Source organism: Lynx rufus, unplaced genomic scaffold, assembly GCF_022079265.1.
Source record: "Lynx rufus isolate CCGP_SWC_20201006 ecotype Redwood Valley unplaced genomic scaffold, mLynRuf1.p SCAF_13, whole genome shotgun sequence".
Taxonomy (NCBI): Eukaryota; Metazoa; Chordata; class Mammalia; order Carnivora; family Felidae; genus Lynx; species Lynx rufus.
In genome coordinates, this window is record NW_025814827.1 from 55,815,441 (window position 1) to 55,841,450 (window position 26,010).

General features: G+C 36.4%; 1 protein-coding gene across 5 annotated transcripts in view; it reads right to left on the reverse strand.

Moving 5' to 3' along the window:
• The window catches only part of BAZ1A (bromodomain adjacent to zinc finger domain 1A), a 101,705-nt gene that overhangs the window by 46,133 nt on the left and 29,562 nt on the right, over positions 1–26,010 (reverse strand). For 3 of the 5 annotated variants that reach the window (XM_047075594.1, XM_047075595.1, XM_047075597.1), the window contains 6 exons: positions 22,433–22,576; positions 11,805–11,906; positions 9,668–9,755; positions 4,791–4,925; positions 3,689–3,788; positions 2,603–2,793 (listed from right to left, as the gene is read on the reverse strand). In XM_047075594.1, the coding sequence (XP_046931550.1) occupies positions 2,603–2,793; positions 3,689–3,788; positions 4,791–4,925; positions 9,668–9,755; positions 11,805–11,906; positions 22,433–22,576 (760 nt within the window). The remainder of the gene's footprint in view (positions 1–2,602; positions 2,794–3,688; positions 3,789–4,790; positions 4,926–9,667; positions 9,756–11,804; positions 11,907–22,432; positions 22,577–26,010) is intronic. The other 2 variants (XM_047075596.1, XM_047075593.1) reach the window with 1 other exon arrangement.

Sequence of the window (26,010 nt, forward strand, 5' to 3'; positions counted from 1 at the left end):
AATGTCTCACACATAGTAGCTCCTGGATAAATATTAATTCAATCTGACTCTGCCTACAGCAGCTCTATTTCAAATCAATTAAATCCTGACAAAGTAAAGTAACAAATTATTAGAGTACCTAAAATAAAACCTCCTCCTATATTTGAAATATAGTTGTTATTTTCAAGATTCATTTAACCCTAACAGCTTAGGGATACACAGAGGGACCAGTAAGTAAAAGCAATTATCAGAACACAGTTGATGGACTTCTTTTTCTTTTATTCCCGACCATTTCTCTTGCTCACTTGGTCTTTTGATACTTCTTGGTTCTGGTATTTGAAACTGCAAGGTAAATAATGACCCTAGAAAGTCTCCAGTGAAGCAGAGTATAAATAATTTTTATTTATTACATTATATACTTATTTTCCAATAAATGTTTAACGTATGTTAATATTATTCTCTTCCTTTGAAATTTAGGACCACTGAAGGTAATAGATGTGCACTTACCAAATTTTTAACACAAAGTGACTAGAGACAGTTACAGAACTTATTCATTGTGCTTTAAATAGTCTGCTGTACTAAGTCTTCCACTCCCCACCCCAGATAATTCTTGTAGGATGTAATAAGATGGGTGTTCTCAATCATTGTTGCTAAGAATGTAAATAAGCACATGTTTAGCAAACAAATATCCACATATGTTTGTATAGAAAGTTTTTAAAATGTTCTTACCCTTTGACATAAGATTCTACTTCTACAAATTTATCCAGGGACATAATCCAAAAATAGGAAAGACTCTTATTCATAAATTTGAACGGGTATCATCATTTATGAGCAAAAATTATAAAGCACTTACCTGTATCTATTTGATTAACTGTTACACAGTCACTAAAAATTCCACCTTAGTTTATTTAAGCATGAAAGTATGCTTACAACATTTTTAAAAACGTGTTTTTAAAATTTTTATTTATTTTAAGGGGGAGAGAGAGCATATGCATGTGTGCACATGCAAGCAGGAAAGGGGTAGACGGGGAGAAAGAAAGAACCCCAAGTAGGCTCCAGACTGTCAGCGCAGAGCCCAGTGTAGGATTTGATCTCATGAAACGAGAGATAGTGACCGGAGGCAAAATCAAGAGTTGGACACTTAAGACTGAGCTACCCAGCAGCCCTACAATAATGTTAAATAAACAAAAATACAAAATTATAAATGCTGTATCTCTCTTTTTTAGGGCCCAGAATAAAGATTAGAAATAAATTAATCAAAGTGTTAGGAGAAAATGCGATCTCAGGGCACTTGGGTGGCTCAGTCAGGTGTCCGACTTTGGCTTAGTTCATAATCTTGCAACTCGTGGGTTCCAGCTATGCACTGGGCTCTGGGCAGAAAGCTCAGAGCCTGGAGTCTGTTTCGGACGCTGCCTCCCTCTTTGTTTCTGCCCCTCCCCTACTTGTGTTCTCTCTCTTTCCAAAAAAAAAAAAAAAAAAAAAAAAGCTACCTCTAAACATTACCATTTAGATTACAAGTGGTTTTCTTCTAATATTTTTTTAAGTGCAGTTGCTTTTCTTTCCTTTTTAAATTGTTTTTAATGTCTATTTATTTTTGAGATAGAGCATGAGCAGGGGAGGGACAGAGAGAGGGAGACAGAATCTGAAGCAGGCTCCAGGTTCTGAGCTGTCATCACAGAGCCTGATGGCCCAACATGGGGCTTGAACTCATGAACCTCAAGATCATGACCTGAGCTGAAGTGTGATGCTTAACCAACTGAGCCACCCAGGTGCCCCCTTCTAAATTTTCTGGAGTGTACATGTATTAGATACTTCCATCCCCATCCTAACCAATGGCCTATTTGAAACAGTTCAAGAAACTACAGGCAATTTAAATGAGCACAGTGTGTAACAGGATCATCTAGGGCCACTTGTAAATATCCCAGAAAACCAAGGACACTGACTGACTCTGGAAGAAAACAGCTACAGAATTCTCTAGGGAATATCTACTACTAAAGATTATAAGAGATTTGCTGAGCAATCTATTTTTATACAGATACTTTATTCTTCAAGGAGAATAAGAACACTCTTTCTTGTTATTTGCAGATTTTGTTTTTTTGTTTGGAAACAGCAAGAGCGGGGGAGAGAGCAAAGGGGGGAGGGAGGGAGAGAAAGAATGAGAATCTTAAGCAGGCTCCAGGCTCAGTATGGAGCCTGACACGGGGCTTGATCCCACAACCCTGGGATCATGACCTGAACTAAAATCAAGAGTTGGACACTTAACTGACTGAGCCAACCAGGGGTCTTGATCTTATTGTATTTTTTCTAATCACATATTTTACTTTTGCAAGTTTTATGCATATCATTTTCCCTAAATTAGAAAGTCTAAATAATGAAGAAAATCAACTTTAAAATTGTACTTAAGGGGCTTTAGGGTGTAAAGGCCATGTATTTACATGTTGAACCTTAAATTACTAAATTTTCCAAAGCAAAAGAGAGATAAATCAACAAGTGTTTATCCAGCACTCTATGAACAACTAGAAATGTGAATCAAAGTGGTAAAAGCATTTAAAAATTAACTATGAATTTAAATATGTAAAATACTATTATATAGACAGCATAGCTAAAATACTTGAATGAATACCTTTTCTCTTTCAATTTTAAGTCTCTCTTTTTCTTCTTTCTTCTTCAGTCTCTCTTCTTCAACAATTTTCTTCAATTCTTCCTTCTTTTTCTCTTTATCTTCCTTTTCTTTTTTCTTTGCTTCTAGGGCATCTGCTTTTTCTCTTTTTAATTTAGCCTTTTCAAAAGCTGTAGAGAAGGTCAAACTTAGAACTGTTCACAGACAGAAAACAACACATTTTTTAATGTAACAAAAGAATTCCTGAAATAATTTATGGTTAAATGGGATCAGTAGACTCAGGTGTTGTAAACTGCTGGAGGGAGCCAGCAGGTGATTCAAATGGGAAAGCAAGTTGGCTGCATTTAAGACAAACTACTGACCAGGGACAAACATACCTGCTATTTCAAAGCCCTGCTTTGAAGCCCTGGTCCTAAGACCAGGAGCAAAGTATCACCTTTTTAGAAAAGCAGAATCTCTTCTCCCACCCAGACCTACTAATTCAGAATCTTCTTTTTTTTTTTTTTTTTAAATTTTTTTTTTTCAACGTTTATTTATTTTTGGGACAGAGAGAGACAGAGCATGAACGGGGGAGGGGCAGAGAGAGAGGGAGACACAGAGTCGGAAACAGGCTCCAGGCTCTGAGCCATCAGCCCAGAGCCCGACGCGGGGCTCGAACTCACGGACCGCGAGATCGTGACCTGGCTGAAGTCGGACGCTTAACCGACTGCGCCACCCAGGCGCCCCCAGAATCTTCATTTTAATAAGATTCCCAAGTGATTCATATGTACAGTCACGTCTGGAAAGCACTGTTTTATAAAGCAAAAAAAATGGCCCCAAACAGTCTGAGCCATGGAAACTCCAATTTGTGCTTAATCTAAGCATTAGCTTGGTTTAACAGGGATATGCTCTCCCTTGAAATATTGTTTTAAGAGATGAACACAGGTTTTATTCATCATAAAAATTTACAGATACCTAAGGGGCAAGAAATATTTATGCTTACAAGGAAAAAAAAAAAAACCCAAATAACAGAAATATGCCATTTCAGAAAGCAAGAGAAATATTCTTTCCAGTACCTGAACAGTTTTTGAAGAGAATGTTAAAACTCACCCAGTGACTTCATTTCTTCTTGCTTCAAAAGTTTGTCTCTTTCTTTAGTAGCTTTGTTCTTATAACCTGCAATTGTTTGTTTATTAACAACATTGTCTTCCTAAAAAAACAAACAGAGAAACTAGTTATAGAACACCACAACTTTTCAGACAGATGGTTTGCCTTGTTCTTACAATAATAATAAAGTTTTAAAAACTCTCATCAATTATACTTTCCTTATACTACAATGAGGTTTTATTCTAAGCCTAACAAAACTTTAATAACTTTAATCATAGTAACATACAGAATATGAGGTTAGTTCTATAGTTCTACAAATTAGTACAAAAACCTCCCAGGAAAAACTGGTAATCTACAAGGACAGCCTTAAATAAATGCATTAGAAAAAACAAGAAATTTTTCTAAGGTACCTTATAAACTAAATGGCGTAGACATCAAATATGAAAGAAGTGCATGTCAAAAATATTCTTGTGGTAAATGTTAATAATGTCAAAAGGTTTCATTTTAATTAAAAAAAATTTTTTTAACATTTATTTACTATTGAGAGACAGACACAGAGCGTGAGCAGGGGAAGGGTAGAGAGAGGGGGAGACACAGAATCTGAAGTAGGCTTCAGGCTCTGAGCTGTCAGCACAGAGCCAACGCAGAGCTTGAACTCACAAACTGCGAGATCATGACCTGAGCCAAAGTCGGTCACGCAACCAACTGAGCTACCCAGACGCCCCAAAAGGATTTATTTTTATGGTACTTCTTGTGAGCATAATGGTGTGTAACCTGTTTAGTGTGATATTTTTATTATTTCATATTTTTTAAACGTTCTTCGTGTTTTGATTCCATGATTTATTCCCTGTATTTCAGTAACTGCTTATATGCTTGCTTCCACTTTGGTATAAAATCCCTGTGGCATTAAAGCTATGTCTAATTCACACTTGAGACTTCTACAGGCCTCACTGCTAAGTAGTTTTCAACGCACAGTATATACACTGTATATGAAGGAATGTGTTCCTTCCTAAAGCTATGTGGGTGAGGGGAGCCAAACACTGCTCTTGATTATGAATAGTTTTATTAAGAGCTACAATGTAGTTTTTATCCATTCTCTACTTACCTGGCTAATAGATACTCGTTTGGGAGGTCTCCCTCTTCTTCTGTTAGCAGGACTGAAGATAAATGTGGGTGGATCATCAGGAAAGAAATAAGAAAAATCTTGTTCTGCTATTTTATATGTTGAAAGAGATGACGCCTTCATAAAAAAAATATAGGGTACAATAATAACACAATTAGGAAACCATTTATAGATGTACTCTAAAATGTCATGTATGACTGCTGTTAAAGACCAGGTTGAAAAGATTTCGACATAGAATTTCATGTGTTAATATACAGTATTACACATTTTAGCTGATTTACTTGATTAATTAGCTTTACCAGAAGGAAAACCACAATGTAAAGAATTTTTTCACATAAAATACACAAGAATGTTTCAACAGTTTCTTAAATTCTAAAACCATTACAAAATTACATTTATATAATAATCTTTTGCAGTTTGCTTTGTTTTGACTAATTTTGTATGGAATTTTCTATGTAAATAAATAATCCAATGACTTAACATTTAAAGTCCACTGTGCTCGGGCTGGCTCAGTCAGTGAAGGAGGTGACGATCTCAGAGTTGTAAGTTTGAGCCCCACTTTGGATGTTAGAGATTACGTAAAAATAAAATCTTTAAAAAAACCCACTGTATCAACCCAACACATTTTTTCTCAACCATTTCTTAACTGCTGTACATTTTAGATTCCCCCCCCCCCCAATTCAGGGTGGTAACTTAAAGACTTTTTTTTTTAATTTAAAGACTTTTATCAAATTTTATTTATTTTTTTTACATTTTTTTTTAACGTTTATTTATTTTTGAGACAGAGAGAGACAGAGCATGAATGGGGGAGGGTCAGAGAGAGAGAGGGAGACACAGAATCTGAAACAGGCTCCAGGCTCTGAGCCGTCAGCACGGAGCCCGACGTGGGGCTCGAACTCATGGACCGCGAGATCGTGACCTGAGCCAAAGTCAGACGCTCAACCAACTGAGCCACCCAGGAGCCCCAAGACTTTTATCAAATTTTAAAGTTGATGTGGCAGACAGCAGAAATGCTGAAAAATTATCAACTTTCAATAGAGTTTAAGTTCAGAGAAGTCAAACATATTAAAGAAAAATTTTTTTTAATGTTTATTCATTTTTGAGATAAAGCATGACTGGGGGAGGAGCAGCGAGGGAGACACCGAATCCGAAGCAGGCTCCAGGCTCTGAGCCGTCAGCACAGGGCGGGATGTGGGGCTTGAACCCACACGAACCGTGAGATCATGACCTGAGCCGAAGTCGAATGCTTAACCAACTGAGCCCCCCTGGCATCCCGAAGTCAAACTCATTCCTACCAGAAGTGGTGTGGTTCTAGGATAACCGCTAAATCCAAAAAAGTTTCAGAACCTGTTCACCTTTCATTCATGTCCAACTTTAACCTTTTTATTTTTGATTAGTAATTCTGAAGATTACTTTTGGCCTAACAGCCAAGATCATTATTCTTTCTTTCTCTAGAAGAAAACATGCTACTTATAGAAATATCTTTCAGAAAATGTATAAGAAAATGACACAAAAATTTAAATTTTTAACAAAACTGAAACACTTCAACTGGGGATTAAATTTTCTATGTAGTAATTGTAATCTTAGTGGATAGAACATAGCTTTTAACATTTAAAATTCAATTAGTTCTGGCCATAATAAATCAAGACTATTTAAAGATTCTACATTAAAGTCTATTAAGATGGTTGTTGACTATCCCATATATATAAAACGCCTGAATATACAAACGCCCATATGTATAAAGATATGAGTGGTTTCTTTTCAAATATATATGCTCAAAAAAGGTCAAAATAGGCTTTAATACATTAATTGCCAATGTTCCTTATTTATACATACATAATACACAATAAACTAATATATCTTTGTGTTCTTTTAGCACTCCTAAAAGCAGACTACACTTACCACATCAGGATCAAACTTATTGTCTTTGGGTGTGTGTGTGTATGCATATGTGCTTGCAACATGTATGCAAGTACACTAGAAAACCCACTAATAATCTTTTGTTACTCAAAGAGAAAATTGTTTACTGTCACTTTAACTTTCATTTACTTATTAAAAAAAATTTTTTTATGTTTATTTATTTTGAGAGAGAGAGAAAGCACAAACGGGGGAGCGGCAGAGACAGAATCCCAAGCAGGCTCTCCACCATCAGCATAGAGCCCGATGTGGGGCTCGAACTCATGAACTGCCAGATCATGACCTGAACTGACATCAACAGTTGGACGCTTAACCAATTGAGCCGCCCAGGCACCCCTAATTTTCATGTATTTATTACGCTGAACTTCTGTTCATGTTTATTGACTACTTTCCTTGGTAAAAAACCGCTGATGCTCTTTATCATTTTCTCCCAATTGGGTTGTTTTTGTTAATTGATATTAAGAGATTTTTGTAAATTAGGGAAATTGGTCAACTTGCTATTTATGATACACATACCACAACTAACTATTCACATACTGGCTGACTGCCTCCCTGTGCTAGGTACTGTTCTAGCCACTTCTCACAAATATTTGATTCATTAGCTTTTTGGAAGCTTCCTTTTAACATGGCTACCTGTGGTTTTAAATGATGCATAGATTGAGCACAATTTAAGCATTTTCTTATTATCAAGACAAATACATAAATATGCTCACATTAAAAAAATTATTTTTCAGATGATTCTATCTTATGTTTTTAAGTTTTTATATTTCATCCATCGTGAAGTTTGATCATGCCTATTTGTCTATTTTTCTACTGGGGTACTTATGTTTTTCAAATTGATTTGAGTTCCTCACTGTATTAACTGAAAGTAGTTTTCTTCTAGCACTTTGCCCTTGAAATGCATTGATTACATTTTTATTTATTTACTTATTTTTTTGTTTATTTATTTATTCTGAGAGAGAGACAGCATGTGCACAAGTGAGGGAGAGGTAGAGAGAGGGAGAGAGAGCATCCCAAGCAGGCTCCACACCATTCACACAGAGCCTGAAGCCGGCCTCGAACTTATGAACGGTGAGATCATGACCTGAGCCAAAGTCAAGAGTCGGATGCTTAACTGACTAAACCACCCAGGTGCCCCTCATGATGTTTTTAAACCTAAATAAGTTTATATTTCAAATCAGTCTTATCCTTGGTATTTCTTTCCTCTTGTTCTTTAATATGCATAACATTAAAAATTGTTTCATTTCATTTCCTTTTTTCCCTCCTTTGTGTTAGATCTAACTTTGTTTTTCCAAAGTTAACCAAGTGTCCCAGTTTTATTTGTTAAATAATCTATCTTGGTCTCTAGAGATCTTAAATGCTATTTTTCACAAAGTAAATTCATATATTCTTTTTTAAACATTTATTTCCTTTTGATATAACACATATTATGAGTTACACAAATCTTAATCATACGGTAGCTGATTTTTGACACATGCATACATCCCTCTACCCATTCCACTGCTTTTTTACGTATTTCTCCCAATATGAGTAAAGTATTTCTCAATTAAAAAAATTAGTTTTTGTTTTACCATTTAACTTTCGTTACACATGTGAGATTTCTAAACTTGATTTTTCCCTTTTAATGTTTCTGAATAAAATATAACCCATCTGCTTAGTATTGGTCTCTGATGTTCTTTTTATTATATATATTGTTTTCTTATCCAGTAGGATCTGTTCTTTGAACTTATTTTTGTTTTTTTTAAATATATGAAATTTACTGTCAAATTGGTTTCCATACAACATCCAGTGCTCATCCCAAAAGATGCCCTCTTCAGTACCCATCACCCACCCTCCCCTCCCTCCCACCCCCCATCAGCCCTCAGTTTGTTCTCATTTTTTAAGAGTCTCTTATGCTTTGTCTCTCTCCCACTCTAACCTCTCTCTTTTTTTTTTTTTTTTCCTTGCACTCCCCCATGGGTTCCTGTGAAGTTCCTCAGGATCCACATAAGAGTGAAAACATATGGTATCTGTCTTTCTCTGTATGGCTTATTTCACCTAGCATAACACTCTCCAGTTCCATCCACGTTGCTACAAAGGGCCATATTTCACCCTTTCTCATTGCCACTTAGTACTCCATTGTGTATTGAACTTATTTTTGTAAGCCAGAACCACACTTAGAAAAATATAGTTGCCTCCTTCCCCTATAACATTTTCTTTTTCTAAGTTTTCCATCTATTATCACCTGTCTTGGTTGATTTTTTTTTTTTTTACAAGGGGAAAAAAAAAGTACACTACCTGAGCCACCTAGTAATTCTAGCAATTGCAAAATAGTATTTAATCCTTAAACAGAGAGAAAATTAGTAACAATTGGCTACAACTAAAAAGAACTATTTTCTTTTTTATTTTCTTTTATTTTTTTTTAATTTTTTTTTTTTAATGTTTATTTATTTTTGAGACAGAGAGAGACAAAGCATGAACGGGGGAGGGTCAGAGAGAGGGAGACACAGAATCTGAAACAGGCTCCAGGCTCTGAGCTGTCAGCACAGAGCCTGATGCAGGGCTCGAACTCACGGACTGCGAGATCATGACCCGAGCCGAAGTCGGCTGCTTAACCGACTGAGCCACCCAGGCACCCCAAAAAGAACTATTTTCAATCAACTTTGAAATAACATTTCTGGGGTGCCTGGGTGGCTCAGTTGGTTAAGCATCCAACCCTTGATTTTGGCTCATGTCATGATCTCATGGTTGTGGAATCAAGCCCTGCATTGAGCTCTGTTTTGGGCATGGAGCCTGTTTGGGATTCTCTCTCTGTCTCCCTCTGCCCACTGCCTTTGCCCATGTTCTCTCTTTCTAAAAAAAAAAAAAAAAAAAAAAAAAAAATTTCTGCGATGTTTTAACTATGTAACAGCCCATTTCTCTCTCTTCTTCCTTCCAACAAATAATTTCACTGCTCTGATTACCTTAATTTTAATGACTCCATCTTGTGGTTCACAGTGTTGCTTCAGAAAAAGCTTTAATTTATCACGAGAAAATAGGTGTTTTCTCCGGCTACAGTGGAAAAAGGAGGAGAAAGAGTAAAGTGTTAGTATAAAAGAATTCAGTTTGAACTCTATAATCTCTGTAAACCCATAACCTTCATTTCAAGCCTAGGAAAAGGACAATTCATTTTCCAATGGTATTTATGTAGAAGTTATGAGAAACTTCACAAATATTTATGTAGAATGTTATAATATCTACTCAAGTGGATCTATTACAAATGTCTGTTACAAAAACAGTATATGCATTTGGTGCTTAAGAACCACTTAGAAATCAAATAAACCTCAAGGAAAATATACTACAGAGAGTAAACCAAATTTTTTAAAATTAGATGATCATTCCTCCAAATACCACCATTAAAATTCTTTAAAAAAATTAAAGTCAGTAGATTACCAGATGTCACATAACACTGTCAACATTTAAATGGATATTTTGAACATTCTTGAACACAGGTTTTATCATATTCTAAAATAAATTCATAGGATTAAGGTTCTAAAAACAGAGGCACCTGGTGGCTCTGTTGGTTAAGCAACCAACTATTACTTTTGGTTTAGGTCATGATCTCACGGTTGTGAGGATTGAGCCCCGTGTCATGGAGCCTGCTTGAGATTCTCTCTCCCTCTCCCTTAGCCCCTCCCTGGCTCACACATGTGTCTGAGCTCTCTCTCTCTCAAAAAAATATTCTAAAAATTTGCTATTTTTGATTCTCCTTGGCCCCAAATTGAGAAAAACACAAACATAACACCACCAAAAACAAAACAAAACAAACTCCAAACATTCAAATATTTCTGGAAAAGTTCTGGAAGGAAAGTAAACGTTGTTGTTGTTGTTTTAATGTTTACTTATTTATTTTTGAGAGAGAGAGAGAGCACACACAAGGGAGGGGCACAGAAAGAGAGAGAGAGAGAGAGAGAGAAAGAGACAGAATTCTAAACAGGCTCCACGTAGAGCCCAATGAGGAGCTCAAACCCACGAACAGTGAGACCATGACCTGAGCCAAAGCCAGACGCTTAACTGACTGAGCCACCCAGGTGCCTCGGAAAGTAAATGTTTTAACTAAATTCAATGTATTCCTTTCAAGAAAAAGTCAAATTAAAAGCTTCTATGAGTGAATGAACAAGACAGAAGTTTTAAAGTAGTAGCCTCCTCAAAATGTATATTCTTTTCATATAGAAAGGATTATAGGAAAGAAAGGATTGGTTTACTGTGCTATCCTAGCACCATACATACAGTACATGACAATAAGAAGGTAATTATCTTTTGACTATTGAATAAATATACTAGTCCTCAAGAATGATATTGTCCTACATGGCACCCACTAGTCACATGTGGTGTTTTTGTTTTTTTAACCTTTTTTTATTTATTTTTGAGAGAGACAGAGTGCAAGCGGGGGAGGGGAAGAGAGAGAGGGAGACACAGAATCTGAAGTAGGCTCCAGGCTCTGAGTTGTCAACACAGAGCCACACGCAGGGCTCGAACTCACCAACCTCGAGAGATCATGACCTGAGCCCCAGTCGGATGCTTAACTGAGTGAGCTACCCAGGCACCCCTTATTTATTTATTTACTTATTTAGGGTGGGGTAGGGGCAGAGAGAGAGGGAGAGAGATAATCCCAAGCAGACTCCACACTGCCAGCATGGAGCCTGATGCAAGGCTCAAACAATGAGTTCATGACCTGAGCCAAAATCAACAGTCAGACGCTTAACCAACTCAGCCACCCAGGCGCCCATATAGTGAATCTTCTTAATCAAACATAATTATTGTCTTTTATTTTTTTTTTATTTTTTTATTTTTTTAAATTTTTTTTTTTTTCAACGTTTATTTATTTTTGGGACAGAGAGAGACAGAGCATGAACGGGGGAGGGGCAGAGAGAGAGGGAGACACAGAATCGGAAACAGGCTCCAGGCTCTGAGCCATCAGCCCAGAGCCCGACGCGGGGCTCGAACTCACGGACCGCGAGATCGTGACCTGGCTGAAGTCGGACGCCTAACCGACTGCGCCACCCAGGCGCCCCATAATTATTGTCTTTTAAACCAGCATAGATAGAAACCAAGTTTTACCTGATCTGTGTTGCTTTAACAATAGCACACTCATACAATTCTTTTTTAGTGGGTTGCACCTTGTACTTGAATAATAAGGGGTCAACTGCATCTTTTTTCTTCCTAAAAAGAGCAAAGACACAAATCAGTTAATAATTCGTCTGAAAATATGAGCTTTTAAATGGAAATCTAGTTTCTAAGAACACACTGTCACAGAATCTAAGGAGTTTTTAGTTTAGGATTAAAAAAAATTTTTTTTAAATATTTATTATTTTTGAGAGAGAGACAGAGTGCAAGCGGGGGAAGAGCAGAGAGAGAGGGAGATAGAATCTGAAGCAGGCTCCAGGCTCTGAGCTGTCAGCACATAGCCCGACGCGGGGCTCAAACTCATGAGCCATGAGATCATGACCTGAGCTGACGTCAGACATTTAACCGACTGAGCCACCCAGGCACCCCAGTTTAACTAGAATTTTATAAGTTACTGACATCCCTCACAAGTTTATTAGCCAAAATAGTACAAAGCACTATTTTATCTTAGGTAGGTATTTTACTCATTCAATAAATTTTCCTGTGTGAAGAAATCAACTAGAGATGAGTAAGCACTGAGTACCGAGTTTAGATAAGATAAATTTGTAAACAAAATAGCTCTTGGATTTGCTTTTAAGCTTTCTTCTTCATAGCTATGTAATCCAAGAGCAAAAGTGGAGATAATGTAGTTTACCCTGTTTTAAGACCTGGCAGAGGCTATACCTTTAATCCTTGACTCCACCAACTTCTCATCTTTTCTTCCCTTTGAGGATGCATTCATCCATCTATCCAATAAATAGTTAAAAGCCTATAATGTGCCAAATACTAAACAATAAGGATTAAGTAGTGAACAAAATAGAACTATATTGGGGAGATACAGGCAAACAAACAAAAATACACAACAGAGTAGGTGGTAAGTGCTATCAAGGAATACACCGCCAGGTAGAGGTACTCTATTTTAGATAGTGACAGTCCTGATAAATTGACCAGATAGGGCTTATAGGAAGTTAACATTTAAGCAGAGATCTGAAAGAAAAGAGGGAGCAACTCATGAGAAAATCTTGAAAATAAGTTTAAAGGAAGAGAGAAAGGAGTGTAAAGGCCCTGGGGTGGATGTAGGCATGGTTTCTACAAGAAGCAGAATAAATAAGGAGAATAAAAGAAGATACAGCCAGAGAGGAAATAGAAGGGCTAGATTATAGGCCACCATTTAGATTTTACTCAGAAAAGACACTAGAGGATATTGAATAATGGGGTGATAATGATTTAACTTATCAGATCAGAAAGATCACTCTGGCTGCCAGACTACGGGGCAAGAGTGCAAACAAGGATATTCTTTAGAAAGCTAATGCAATGAACCAAGTGAGAACTGATGGCACAACAGACTAAGGTGGTAGTGGTGCAGCAGGGAGACAAGTGGTTGGACTCTTAAAAAGCTGCCCCTGTGCATGCAAGTGCATATGTAACGGGGGTGTTAAGTAAGGGTTACTGAGAAGAAAATGATATGAAAGGATGACAAAGGAAGCATTCAGCAATGAGGGTCAGATACAGTCAAAGTGATATAAATACAGTAAACACAAAGTGGGGGGTGGGGAGAGACTCCACACAAAAGGGATGCAGGAGACAATCACACAAATAAAACTGAAGTGTTCACCTTTAACAGCATTAAGTTCCTAGTTGGAAGACCAAGGATCTTTACATGGAGACCCAGGATACACAGAAACTAGAATATATATTTAATCATTCACCCTGACTATATGAAATGCAATCTAATATTTTCTATTCTATTAAAGTTCCTCATTAAATTAATTTACAACATACATGAGGCCATAATCTGCAATTTGAAAAGCACTGTTCCAAAAGAGCCAAAGAGAGAGAACTCTAAGTGTTCAGAGAACAATACTGATGTGGGTTTCCAATAAAGGAATTTCTTGAAATGAAAAGAGGAGAAAAAAGAAAAACAAGTTTTAACGAATCAGTGGCAGGTGTTCAAGAACAACAGATTTGATTGACTGAGTTTTTAATCTTAATATAGTTTTCTGAAGAGGTGTTAACTTAGCAATTAATCACTACCATTTTATACATATAGGGGATGATCAAGTAGAATTAAAAGATTACTAAAAGTGGCAGTACATAATTTCATTTTAAGTCATAATTATAAATTTGTTTATATATTATTTGTTTATAGAAAACTTGTTTGTGGACTTTATCTTAATGGATTTAAGGCTATAAAAATGTGACTTTTCATGTATAAAATTATTTTTTTGTTTTTTCTTGCTATGTCATGAAATTCATTTGTGAAAATAAAGCATAATAGAATCAAAATCTTTTTTTCCAATCAGTGCAAATATTCTTATGGGGGTTTTGTTGTAACTCTTACACAAAACTCTATACAGGATAAAAATCATAACTGGATTCTTTCCAAAGAAGTACAGTTATTAGAGACCAACAGAAACTGCTTATCATATGGATTCACCTATAAGACAGGAATTAAAAGACAATATTAAAAAGAAACCCCATTTTAATAATTTTTCTTCCTTGCTTCCTAAAGCCTAGGCCTAAACAGCTGGAATACTAAATGGAATGTAGTGACCTTAACCATGACTGTGACTAATGGACTGATTTTATTGCCAACAAGTGCAGATCTGTTACCAGTTCTATATAGCACACTAACACCTAATGTTACATTTATAGAAATCAGATTGCTATTCCAATGATTTGTTCATAAAATTTTACCATTTATTTTATAAAAATATAATATTTCAATATGCCCATTATATATGTTAAATTTTAGTTCTACTTTTATTTTCTCAAAATGGAAATTCCATTTGTTGCTATTCCATGGTAATATTGGTAATACAAAAGCAATTAAAATTTTTTCTATAACAGTACAATAGAAATGACAAAAGACCAGATAATTAAGCTTTCAGCACAAATGGTTACTTATGGGTTTTTTTGTTTTAATTTCAAATGCTAACCTTCTCATACATTAAAATTTCATATATGAATTACAATTAGCAAAACAATTAGGTCTACTTCTTTAAAAATAACACTCAGATTCTGTAATCTTACTAACAATTAAGCAGGTTAACAATACAGTCAGATTACACTGCATGAAGAAAGTCAGTACATAAAGAATTTTAAACAGGATATACAATATATTCCTCAAGGTTCCTAGTTTTTCCTTGTGCTCTTGCAAATTACCACTAGGATATAAGATGTTACCAAAAATGTATCTTGTTCATGTACTATTTTCAAGTTAGGATAATGTTTTTATGATATTTTAAAACTTTAAATAATACCTGCCTAGATAGGACTGCATAAAACACTGATCCATTGTAAAGGGCCTTAAATTTGTAAAGCCTTAAATCACAATAGCAGAGTATATTATTACAAAGTGTTATTTACCTACCAATCTGAGTTGCTACAGATACTGTACTTAGTTTCTTCTACAAACCCTAAAAGCAACTAAACACACTGATGTATACTTGGCATACCTGCCTACTAAAATCAGATGGTAAGCTAGTGAATATTTTCAGGACTTTCAGGACTGTTTTAGTTGGTACTGTCTATCAATTTAGTTCAATTTTCGGAGAATTTGTGATTGCAAAGGAGCAAATTGTACTTGGCTCTTTCATTAAGAAAGGAAATTTGTATCATGTAGTTACAGAGACTGGTCTCAACAAGATGTGAGGGTTTTTAAATATAAATTTTCTTTAAATATTTTAGTAACTTTGAAGGGAGAGGAACAATAGTAGACATAAGTATAACATTACTCAATCCACACTTGATGGGCAAACATGAGATGAGTAAAGGAACACTAAGAGCAGATACACAATATGCATGTTTCAAAGAGCAGGACTAACAGATAAAACCCTAAATCTGTTATGTTCTATATGATGCAAATTAAATTATCTTCTCTAGTCTTAACTTTTATTTACTGCTACAATTGTGAGAGTAGCAAGTCAATTTTTAAAATAAAATTTGCTTATATATACATAAAATAAATGAATAATTTTAAATTTAAACTATTCTTTTTTTTTTTTTTTTATAAATTTTTTTTTCAACGTTTATTTATTTTTGGGACAGAGAGAGACAGAGCATGAACGGGGGAGGGGCAGAGAGAGAGGGAGACACAGAATCGGAAACAGGCTCCAGGCTCTGAGCCATCAGCCCAGAGCCTGACGCGGGGCTCGAACTCCCAGACCGCGAGATCGTGACCTGGCTGAAGTCGGACGCTTAACCGACTGCGCCACCCAGGCACCCCTAAACTATTCTTTATATTATATAATCTACACAAAGTACCCTAACTGTATAAAATTAGCCTCAACTCATTCTTAAGTATATTTAGATCCGTACAGCAAAGGCTCTGTCATGAATCCCATGGTAAATAGCTGTAGGAGAAAATGACTTCATAGTGTTATTCTAGAACCCAGTTCTGGCAAAGATGTTGGAGAGTTCTGCAAGAATGTTAAGCTGAGGGTCAAAGAGCACTAAAATGTATAAGGCTGCGATGTCCATGACTTTGTCCATGGCTTTGTGATAAGAAGAGTAACAATTTTCTCAGCCTCTTTCACAATTATAGTTTAAGAAACATATGTTTAAGGTGTTAATACCCATCCTCAAAATAAATAAGTAACCTGCTTCCTAAAACCCTACTGCTGCCCGCCAACAAAAGCTGACCTACAGGGGCGCCTGGGTGGCGCAGTCGGTTAAGCGTCCGACTTCAGCCAGGTCACGATCTCGCGGTCCGGGAGTTCGAGCCCCGCGTCAGGCTCTGGGCTGATGGCTCGGAGCCTGGAGCCTGGAGCCTGTTTCCGATTCTGTGTCTCCCTCTCTCTCTGCCCCTCCCCCGTTCATGCTCTGTCTCTCTCTGTCCCAAAAATAAATAAACGTTGAAAAAAAAAATTAAAAAAAAAAAAAAAAAAAAAAGCTGACCTACAAAGGTAAATATGTAGTTTACTGTTTAATTCAATCAGATTCTGCAGTCCATGCCCAGACTGAGGAGTAAGCTAATAATGTGTTGTTCTGAGAGAAAGCAACTTTATAAAAAGTCAAGCCTTTAATTTCTTACTTTTACTGATGTAAAACTAACTTTGAAAAAATTAATGAATATGCTCCCCCAAATGTATCAAAATATTCTATTAAAAAAATCTGATGACTAGAATATATAAAGAACTCATAATTGAACAAAAGGACAAATAAGGCAATGTAAAAATTGGTACAGGACTTGTATATCTTCCAAGGAAGATACACAAGTGACAATAAGCACGTGAAAAGAGGCTCATTATCATTAGTGATTAAGGAAATTCAAGTCAAAATGACAATGAGATACCACTTCATCTCACTAGGATGGCTATAATCAAAACACTCGAAAAATAGTGAGTGCTGGTGAAGATGTGGACAAATTGGAATCCTTATATATTGCTGTTAAGTATGTAAAATAGTGGAGCTGCTGTGAAAAGCAGTTTGGCAGTTCCTCAATAAGTTAAGCAATTGTCATATGACTCAGCAATTCCACTTTTGAGTATATACCCAAAAGAATTTAAAATAGGGACTTGAATACGTGCTGGTACATCAATAATCACTGCAGCATTATTCATAATAGCCAAAAAGTGGAAACTCAAATGTCTATCACTTGAATGGATAAATATAATGTAGTATATACATACAAGGGAATGTTTAGCCCTAAAAAGGAATGATTACAAAAATTAACCTCATCTCATTCTAAAGTATATTTAGACAGGTATACCAAAGGCTCTACCATAAATCTCAACATGCTACAACATGGATGTAATTTGAAAAATAGTACTAACTGAAATAAGCCAGACACAAAAGAACAAATACAGTATGACTCCACTTATATGATATATCTAGAATGAGTAAATTCATAGAGACAGAAAGCAGATTAGAGGTTACTAGGTGATGGAGGGAGAGAAGGGAATGTAGAATTACCACCTAATGGGCACAGAGTTTCTGTCTGGGGTAAAGAAAAGGTTTTGGGAATAGTGGTGATAGAGGTACGACATGGTGAATGCAATTAATGCCATTGAATTATACACTTAAGATGGTTAAAACAGAAAATATTATGTTATACATATATCTTAACCCTTCACTCCCTCAAAAAACGCTGGTGATCATCTTAATGATCTATGTAAATTCTAAATATGTTTAATTCTTTTTTAAAAAAAATTTTTTTCAACGTTTTTTTTTTTTTTTTTTTTTTTTGGGACAGAGAGAGACAGAGCATGAACGGGGGAGGGGCAGAGAGAGGGAGACACAGAATCAGAAACAGGCTCCAGGCTCTGAGCCATCAGCCCAGAGCCCAACGCGGGGCTCGAACTCACGGACCGCGAGATCGTGACCTGGCTGAAGTCGGACGCCCAACCGACTGCGCCACCCAGGCGCCCCAAAAAAAATTTTTTTAACGTTTATTTATTTTTGAGACAGAGAGAGACAGAGCATGAACAGGGGAGGGGCAGAGAGAGAGGGAGACACAGAATCTGCAACAGGCTCCAGGCTCTGAGCTGTCAGCACAGAGCCTGACGCAGGGCTCAAACTCACGGACCGTGAGATCATGACCTGAGCCGAAGTCGGACGCTTAACCGACCAAGCCACCCAGGCGCCCCTAAATATGTTTAATTCTAAATATGCTGCCTTAGTATGTCTTGCAGATATTATGAACTATGATGCTGGAAAACTTTTCTAACTCTGAACTTCCATTTCTCCTCAATGATATAAGAAAATGATCATCTACCCTTTTAGAATGGTTCTGAGGAATAAAATAAGAGAACATATGTGGGTGACTTTATACAGCTCAACTCATGGAAAATGCCAATAACTGTTCCATTCCCATCCCTTCAAGTCCCCTACTGAAACATGAAAAACTCTATATTATGTTTTATTGTCAGGGAGCAACCAAGACAAGGTAAATTTCTTACTTACTGAATTAATAGAAATAAAAGAACAAAGGTCTAAAGATGACTATGTTTCACCTTTCCTGGTATCTTAGGATACAGTGGTAGCAAATCTACAAACAAGTAGGCATTTTATGATGCTGATGTATAGTGAAGGCTCAGATTTTTTGAGAATCACAAACAAGTTAAAATATCTGTGAATAAAGTAATTGACCAGCTTACTCACTTTTCCTACTGCAAGGGTCTGTCCCAAGTACCTATATTCACGGGATAAGGCACAACATATTTAGATAGGAAATTATGGTCAAATTCAGTACTATTCTGTGATAAGCTTGTTATAAGTGGCACAAGTGCTCTAAATGGCACATATAACAAGCAAAATATTTACTATTACTAACTGGGATTATGAATTAATTTGCTTTGTATAACAAGCAAAATATTTATTATTACTAACTGGGATTATGAATTAATTTGCTTTATACTCAAAGTAACAAATTAGCCACACACTATGCATGTAGTTCATATTCAAATCTATAAGGAAGAGAAAGGACATTAATGAGCTGAATAATAGAGTGCTGAACCTAAGAGTCTAGACATTCCTCATCCTAAGCACCTCACAGCACCTACAAGAATTAGAAGATTAGGTTAAGGGTTACTATAGGGGCACCTGGGTAGTTCAGTTGGTTAAGCATCCAGACTCTTGATTTCGGCTCAGGTCATGATCTCATTATCTGTGAGACTGAGCCCCGTGTCAGGCTTCACCTGCTTGGGATTCTCTCTCTCTCCCTCTTTCTTTGTGCGTGCATGCATGCATGCTCTTTCTCTCTCTCAAAATAAATAAACTAATATATAATTAACTCCACTTAAGGGTTACAATCTTTGATACGCTCCAAACAAAACACATGAACTACTGTCAGAGCTGCTAAAGGATATATATTAACTACATAATCCCCAATAGTTTTGCATCATAAACCCTATATTCAATGAGGGACACAAATGACCTATTAATTTCTTTTTCTGCTTAATTGTAGCAACTCAAAAAATGCGATGTATCAAGACTTCACATATAGGGCCATGTCATGCTTCATTCACTCATCTAAAAATCATTTTTTTCTGTCAGGCAATGTACTAGCTAGGTGACTTTGTGCAAGGCCAATTAACATTTCTAAAGCAGAGGTTCTTCTTGTTAAATAAGGATAACAACATTTTTCTAGGAGTGACTAATGTGCATGTAAAGAACTTAGCACACTGCCTAGACAGCAAATGCTCAAAAGCCAGTTATAGATACAATAGTTCAAAAACATCAGACAAAATAGTTCTAGTCAGAAGTTGAATTACAAGGTTCTGAAGGAATTTGACAGTTACTGATATTTCAGAAGCAAAGGAGATAAAGGAAGTAGGTAAGAGTAGCCTCAGGGAGTTAATATCCAAAATATATAAAGAACTGATACAACTCAACACGAAAACCCCCCAAATAATCTAATTAAAAATGGGCAGAGGACTTGAATAGAAATTTTTCCAAAGAACACATACTAATGGAAAACTCACACATTTTAAAAATGCTCAACATCATTAATAATCAGGGAAATGCAAATCAAAACCTTACACCTGTCAGGATGGCAAAAATCAAAAAGACAAGAAATAAGTATTGGTGAGAATGTGGAGGAAAAGGAACCCTTTGATAGGAATGTTAACTGGTATAGCCACTGTGGAAAACTGTATGGAGGTTCCTCAAAAAATTAAAAATAGAAATACCATATGATCCAATAATTCCTTGTATTGGATATCTACACAATGAAAACAAAAGAAAATTCAAAAAGATATATTCACCCCATTCCTATGTTTATTTCACTATTTACAACAGCCAAGATATGGAAGCAACCCAAGTGTCCATCCATAGATGAATGAGTAAAGACACACACACACACACACACACACACACACACACACACACACACACGGGAATATTAGGCAGTCATAAAAAAGGATGAGATCCTGCCATGTGTAACAGCATATATGGAACTAGAGGGTATTATGCTAAATGGAGTAAGCCAGACAAATAACATATAATTTCACTTATATGTGGAATCTAAAATCAAATGAATAAACAAAAAGCAGAATCAGACCTAAGTACAGAGAACAAACTGATGGTTGACAGAGGGAAGAGGGATGAAGGGATGGGCAAAATGGGTAGAGAGGAGTGGAAGATACAGCCTTCCAATTATGGAATGAATAAGTAACATGAATAAAAAGGTATAGCAGTAGGATTATAGTCAATGGTATTGTAATAGCACTGTATAGTGATAGATAGTAGCTATACTTTGGTGACAGTATAGAGAGAGTTACTGAATCACTATGTCATATAATGTAAGTATAGAGAAAGTCGTTCAATCACTAAGTCATATAGCATATATACAGAGAGATGTTGAATTACTTTTTTTTTTTCTAAATAAGCTTTACGCCCAGTGTGGGGCTTGAACTCATGACCCTGAGAGATCAAGAGCCACATTGCTCTACCAACTGAGCCAGGCTGGCACCCCCAAATTACTATGTCTTAAATCTGAAACTAACGTAACACTGTGTGTCAACTATACTCAAAAGAAAAAAAGCGGCCTCAGGTTTCTTATTGGAATATTATTGCACTGTTCACTGACAACAGGGAAGGAAAAAAACATAAGATAGACTGGAAAAAGAATTTTTAAGTTTGAGATGCCTATAAGGCAGAGAAGGAACAGAATGGAGCAATAAAGATTTAGAATAGGAGGGAGTGGAACGAAAACATGTAAGAAGACTTTTAATCAGTTGAAGACAGCTGCGATTTTTAAATTTACCTGTAGACAATGACAATCTTTTCCTTTTATGTTTATTTATTTTTCAGAGAGAGAGAGCGTGAGCAGGGGAGGGGCAGAAAAAGAGAGAGAGAGAGAATCCAAAGCAGGCTCCAGGCTCTGAGCTGTCAGCACAGAGCCCAATGCGGGGCTCAAACTCACTAACCACGAGATCATGACCTGAGCCGAAGTCAGATGCTTAACCGACTGAGCCACCCAGGGGCCCCGACATTGCCAATCTACATGTGTTTGTAGGATTTTTCTCCAGGAGCATTCAGCTGACCCATGTTGTCAACTGACTGAATTTCAGAAAGTTAGTGTCTTTACCATATGCACCATAAAGCAATTAAGTATAATAATTAAAGTACAGAATGAATTTTCTCAAGTAAACAAAAACGGAATGTGTTAAGTGCAATTGAATGAGGTGAACTTCAAGTGCTCCTAAGCAGCTGACTACAATTAACAAGGTAGCTTTCAATCTTGAAAATTTTAAATTTTTTTTTTTTTCAACGTTTATTTATTTTTGGGACAGAGAGAGAGACAGAGCATGAACGGGGGAAGGCCAGAGAGAGAGGGAGACACAGAATGGGAAACAGGCTCCAGGCTCTGAGCCCTCAGCCCAGAGCCCGACGCGGGGCTCGAACTCACGGACCGCGAGATCGTGACCTGGCTGAAGTCGGACGCTTAACCGACTGCGCCACCCAGGCGCCCCTCAATCTTGAAAATTTTAATGTGTGTTGTTGAACCACATTTCCTAGATGGAATTTATACTGTATGATTACAAAGGAAGAAAGGAAGGATTAAAGAAAAACTTATTTCAATGGGATATCATTAGTCAATCTGATACACAGTTAAAAAATTAACAAAAATCACTTACCCATTTTGAAAAGAACTGTTTTGTGTTTCTGAATCATCACTATCACTGATGATAATAGTTTCTCCATCTACACTGCTGATATGTCCATTAGCAAAGCCATTTTGATGTGATGGAGGAAGGACTTCCAAAATCCTACACTGCAACCTAAAGAAAATTATACATTTAAAAATGCAAATTATTTTATATTTTATAATCAAACATTTCAGAACAATCTAATTATTATGAACAACTGAAAGATATTTGCTTTTGTAGAGACTATGGCTTATTGATGTAACTAAATTAAGAAAAAAGAAAATCTGTAACATCCAATTTAAGAAAAGTTAGCTGCAATTTAAAATAATACAAAGGTCAATTTATCAAGATTCTTAGCAATTATATTCTTAAAAAAATTTTTTTTAATGTTTATTTATTTTTGAGTGACAGAGAGAGAGACACACACACACACACACACACACACAGAGAACTAGCAAAGGAAGAGCAGAGAGAGAGAGAGAGAGAGAGAGAGAGAGAGAGAGAGAGAGAGAGACAGAATCCAAAGCAGGCCCCAGGCTCCGAGCTATCAGCACAGAGCCCAACGCGGGGCTCGAACACAGGAACCAGGAGATCATGACCTGAGCTGATGTCGGATGCTCAACCAACTGAGCCACCCAGGCACCCCCTTAGCAATTATATTCTTAACTAAAGTTACTGTTTAGAAAATCAAATGCTGGCATAATATGTCATTATACAGGTTGAGCCTTAGTTTTTCAAAACATCCAATATTTTAAATACAGAAATTCTCCAGATCATAACCTGGAGATCATTCTTACTGTAGTTTTTGTTGGGATTTCTGATCGCTATAAAACTTCCTATTCACTAGTTCTACTGCCTCTATTTTGGGTTCCCTTACTTCTGCCCACTCTATCTGGGTTTTATGGGCTGCAATTTCAGACATATTCACCACAACTGAAATATTCCTCAATCCCATTTTCACTATCCCAATTTGCAACTGATAATTAAAATGTAGTATATCCATACAATAGAGTATTATTCAGCAAAAAATAAAAATAAAAATGAAGTACAGATGAACCATGAAAACATTATGCTAAATGAAAGAAACCAAACATAACTGCCACATAGTATATGATTCCATTTATATGAAATATCCAGAAGAGGCAAATCCATAGACAGAAAGTGGCTGCCTGGAAGGTGGGGGCAGAAAGGGAAGAAAGTGAGAAAGGACAGCCATGGGCACTGGCTGACAATGGGCATGGGCTTTCTTTTGGGGTATGGAAAATATTCTCAAATTGGTTTATAGTATGGGCTGTACAACTATGAATATATCAAAACCCATTAAGCTGTACATTTCAAATGTGTGAATTTTATGGTGTGTGAAATATGTCTCAAGTTGTTGAAAGAAGACAGAACCGTAAGTAAAAAGGTATATAGTAGGGAGTAACAGAGAGAAAAAGTGCATTGCTGGAATTCTATCTATAGCCTCCCTACAACTCCTGGGCAATCCAGAGGTGGGGGTGGGGGTAGATTTTATTAACTAAGAATATCTTAACTATATATACACCTACCAATGGGGTAAATCCTTTTTCTCTGAGAAAAAGTGACTCAAGATTGGACAATTTTCTCACTACATCATTCATTTGGTCACCCTATATATTACAAGTTTTGATATATTGTGGACATTCGTAAACTGCCTATTCACTATCCCCATTCTCCTAGGAACTTCAATATTCCTATATCCCACCTTCTTCCACATGTGGGAGCTGTCATGTTCCTACAAGGGCCTGGCCAGGGTTATTGATACTGGGTAGGCACCTTTCTGCTGAGCCAATACATCTTTTCCAAGATTTTAAAATTTGGAATCTAGAGAGTAAAAATTAGTCCCTCTCCTATCATGGAATCTATACTATAAGGTATGAAATTCTGGTGCTTTTGGCAGCCATGTTTCCTGCCACAACCAACAGGTAACTGTACAAGTAAGAACATAAAGTCTACAAGAGACAAGAAAGGAGAGATGACAAGGGTACTAGAGGCAATCAATTCTTATTCCTGTTCTTCCTTAGACTTAGTTGTGCTTTGCTCATCTCAGGTTTAGCTGTTTAATCTTTCTTTTGATTCAATAAATGGATAATTAACGCTTTTACCTGTTTTTTCAAAATGAATTTTTGTCACAGCCACAACAAAGAGACTCATACAATTCCAGAAAAGAAACAGTATATTCAGAGCAGATTCACTTTGGGAAGCTGGTGAATTTTTATACAATAGCATTTATTCTCATTAGTGTACATTTTATCATGTGCCTATAATTATCCATTAGGAGAACATCTTTAGTATGCCCTACAATATCTGATAGCACTGTTAGGCACTGAGAAAACCAGGACCATGGATCTACTGCTAGGAAATTTTTGCACCCAAATTGAAGAAAGCAACTGGTTTTACAGCACCCCAAGGCTTAAGAATCAACAAAATGGAGACTATGTAGGTGAATCCAGCCCTCAAACCATCTTATCTTCATTCTTTGCTCATTTTCCCTCACTCTAATACAGGTTCAATTAAAAGTATCATATGTGGCTCCTTTACAACTTGCTCTTAAAGAATTGAGAAAAAAGGGAGAAGACTCAAATTGCTAAAACCAGAAGCAAAAGTGGGGACATTACTAGAGATTTTTACAGGAACTAAAAAAGATTTTAAGAAAAAATTATGGACAGGGGCGCCTGGGTGGCTCATTCGGTAAGCGCCTGACTTCGGCTCAGGTCATGATTCAGTTCATGAGTTTGAACTCTGCGTCGGGCTCTGTGCTGACAGCTCAGAGCCTGGAGCCTGCTTCAGATTCTGTGTCTCCCTCTCTCTCTGCTCCTCCCCTACTCACACTCTGTCTCTCTCAAAATAAAATAAACATTAAAAAAAATTTTTTTTTAAAAAAAGAAAAGATTACAGACAATTGTATGCTAACGAATTGGATAACTTAGATAAAATGGACAAATTCTTAGAGACAGAAACTACCAGAACTGACCCAAGAAGAAACAGAGAATCTAAACAGATCTATAAGTAGAAAGGTGATTGAATCAGTAATCAACCTTCCAATGAAGAAAAGCCCAGGACCAGATGGCTTCACTGGTGAATTCTACCAAACATTTAAAGAATTAATATCAATTCTCAAAATCTTTCAAAAATTGAAGAGGAGAGAACACTTCTTAATTCATTTTATAACACTAATAATACCCTGATACACAAACCAGAGAAAAACATGGCAGAACATATGAAAAATTCTTGTAACTTAACAAAATACAAACAACTCAATTCAAAACAAGCAAAGGACCAGAACAGACATTTCTCCAAGAAAGATACAAATGGCAATAACCACATGAAAAGATGTTCAGCCATCATTAATCATAAGGGAAATGCAAAATCAAAACTGCCATGAGATACCACTTTATACCCACTAAATGCCAATTATTAAAAAAAAAAAGAAAAGAAAAAGAAGTGTTGGTGAGGAAATAGAGAAATTGGAACCCTTGTGCATTGCTGATGAGAATATAAAATGGTGTAGTTGCTCTGAAAACAATATGGTGGACCCTAAAAAA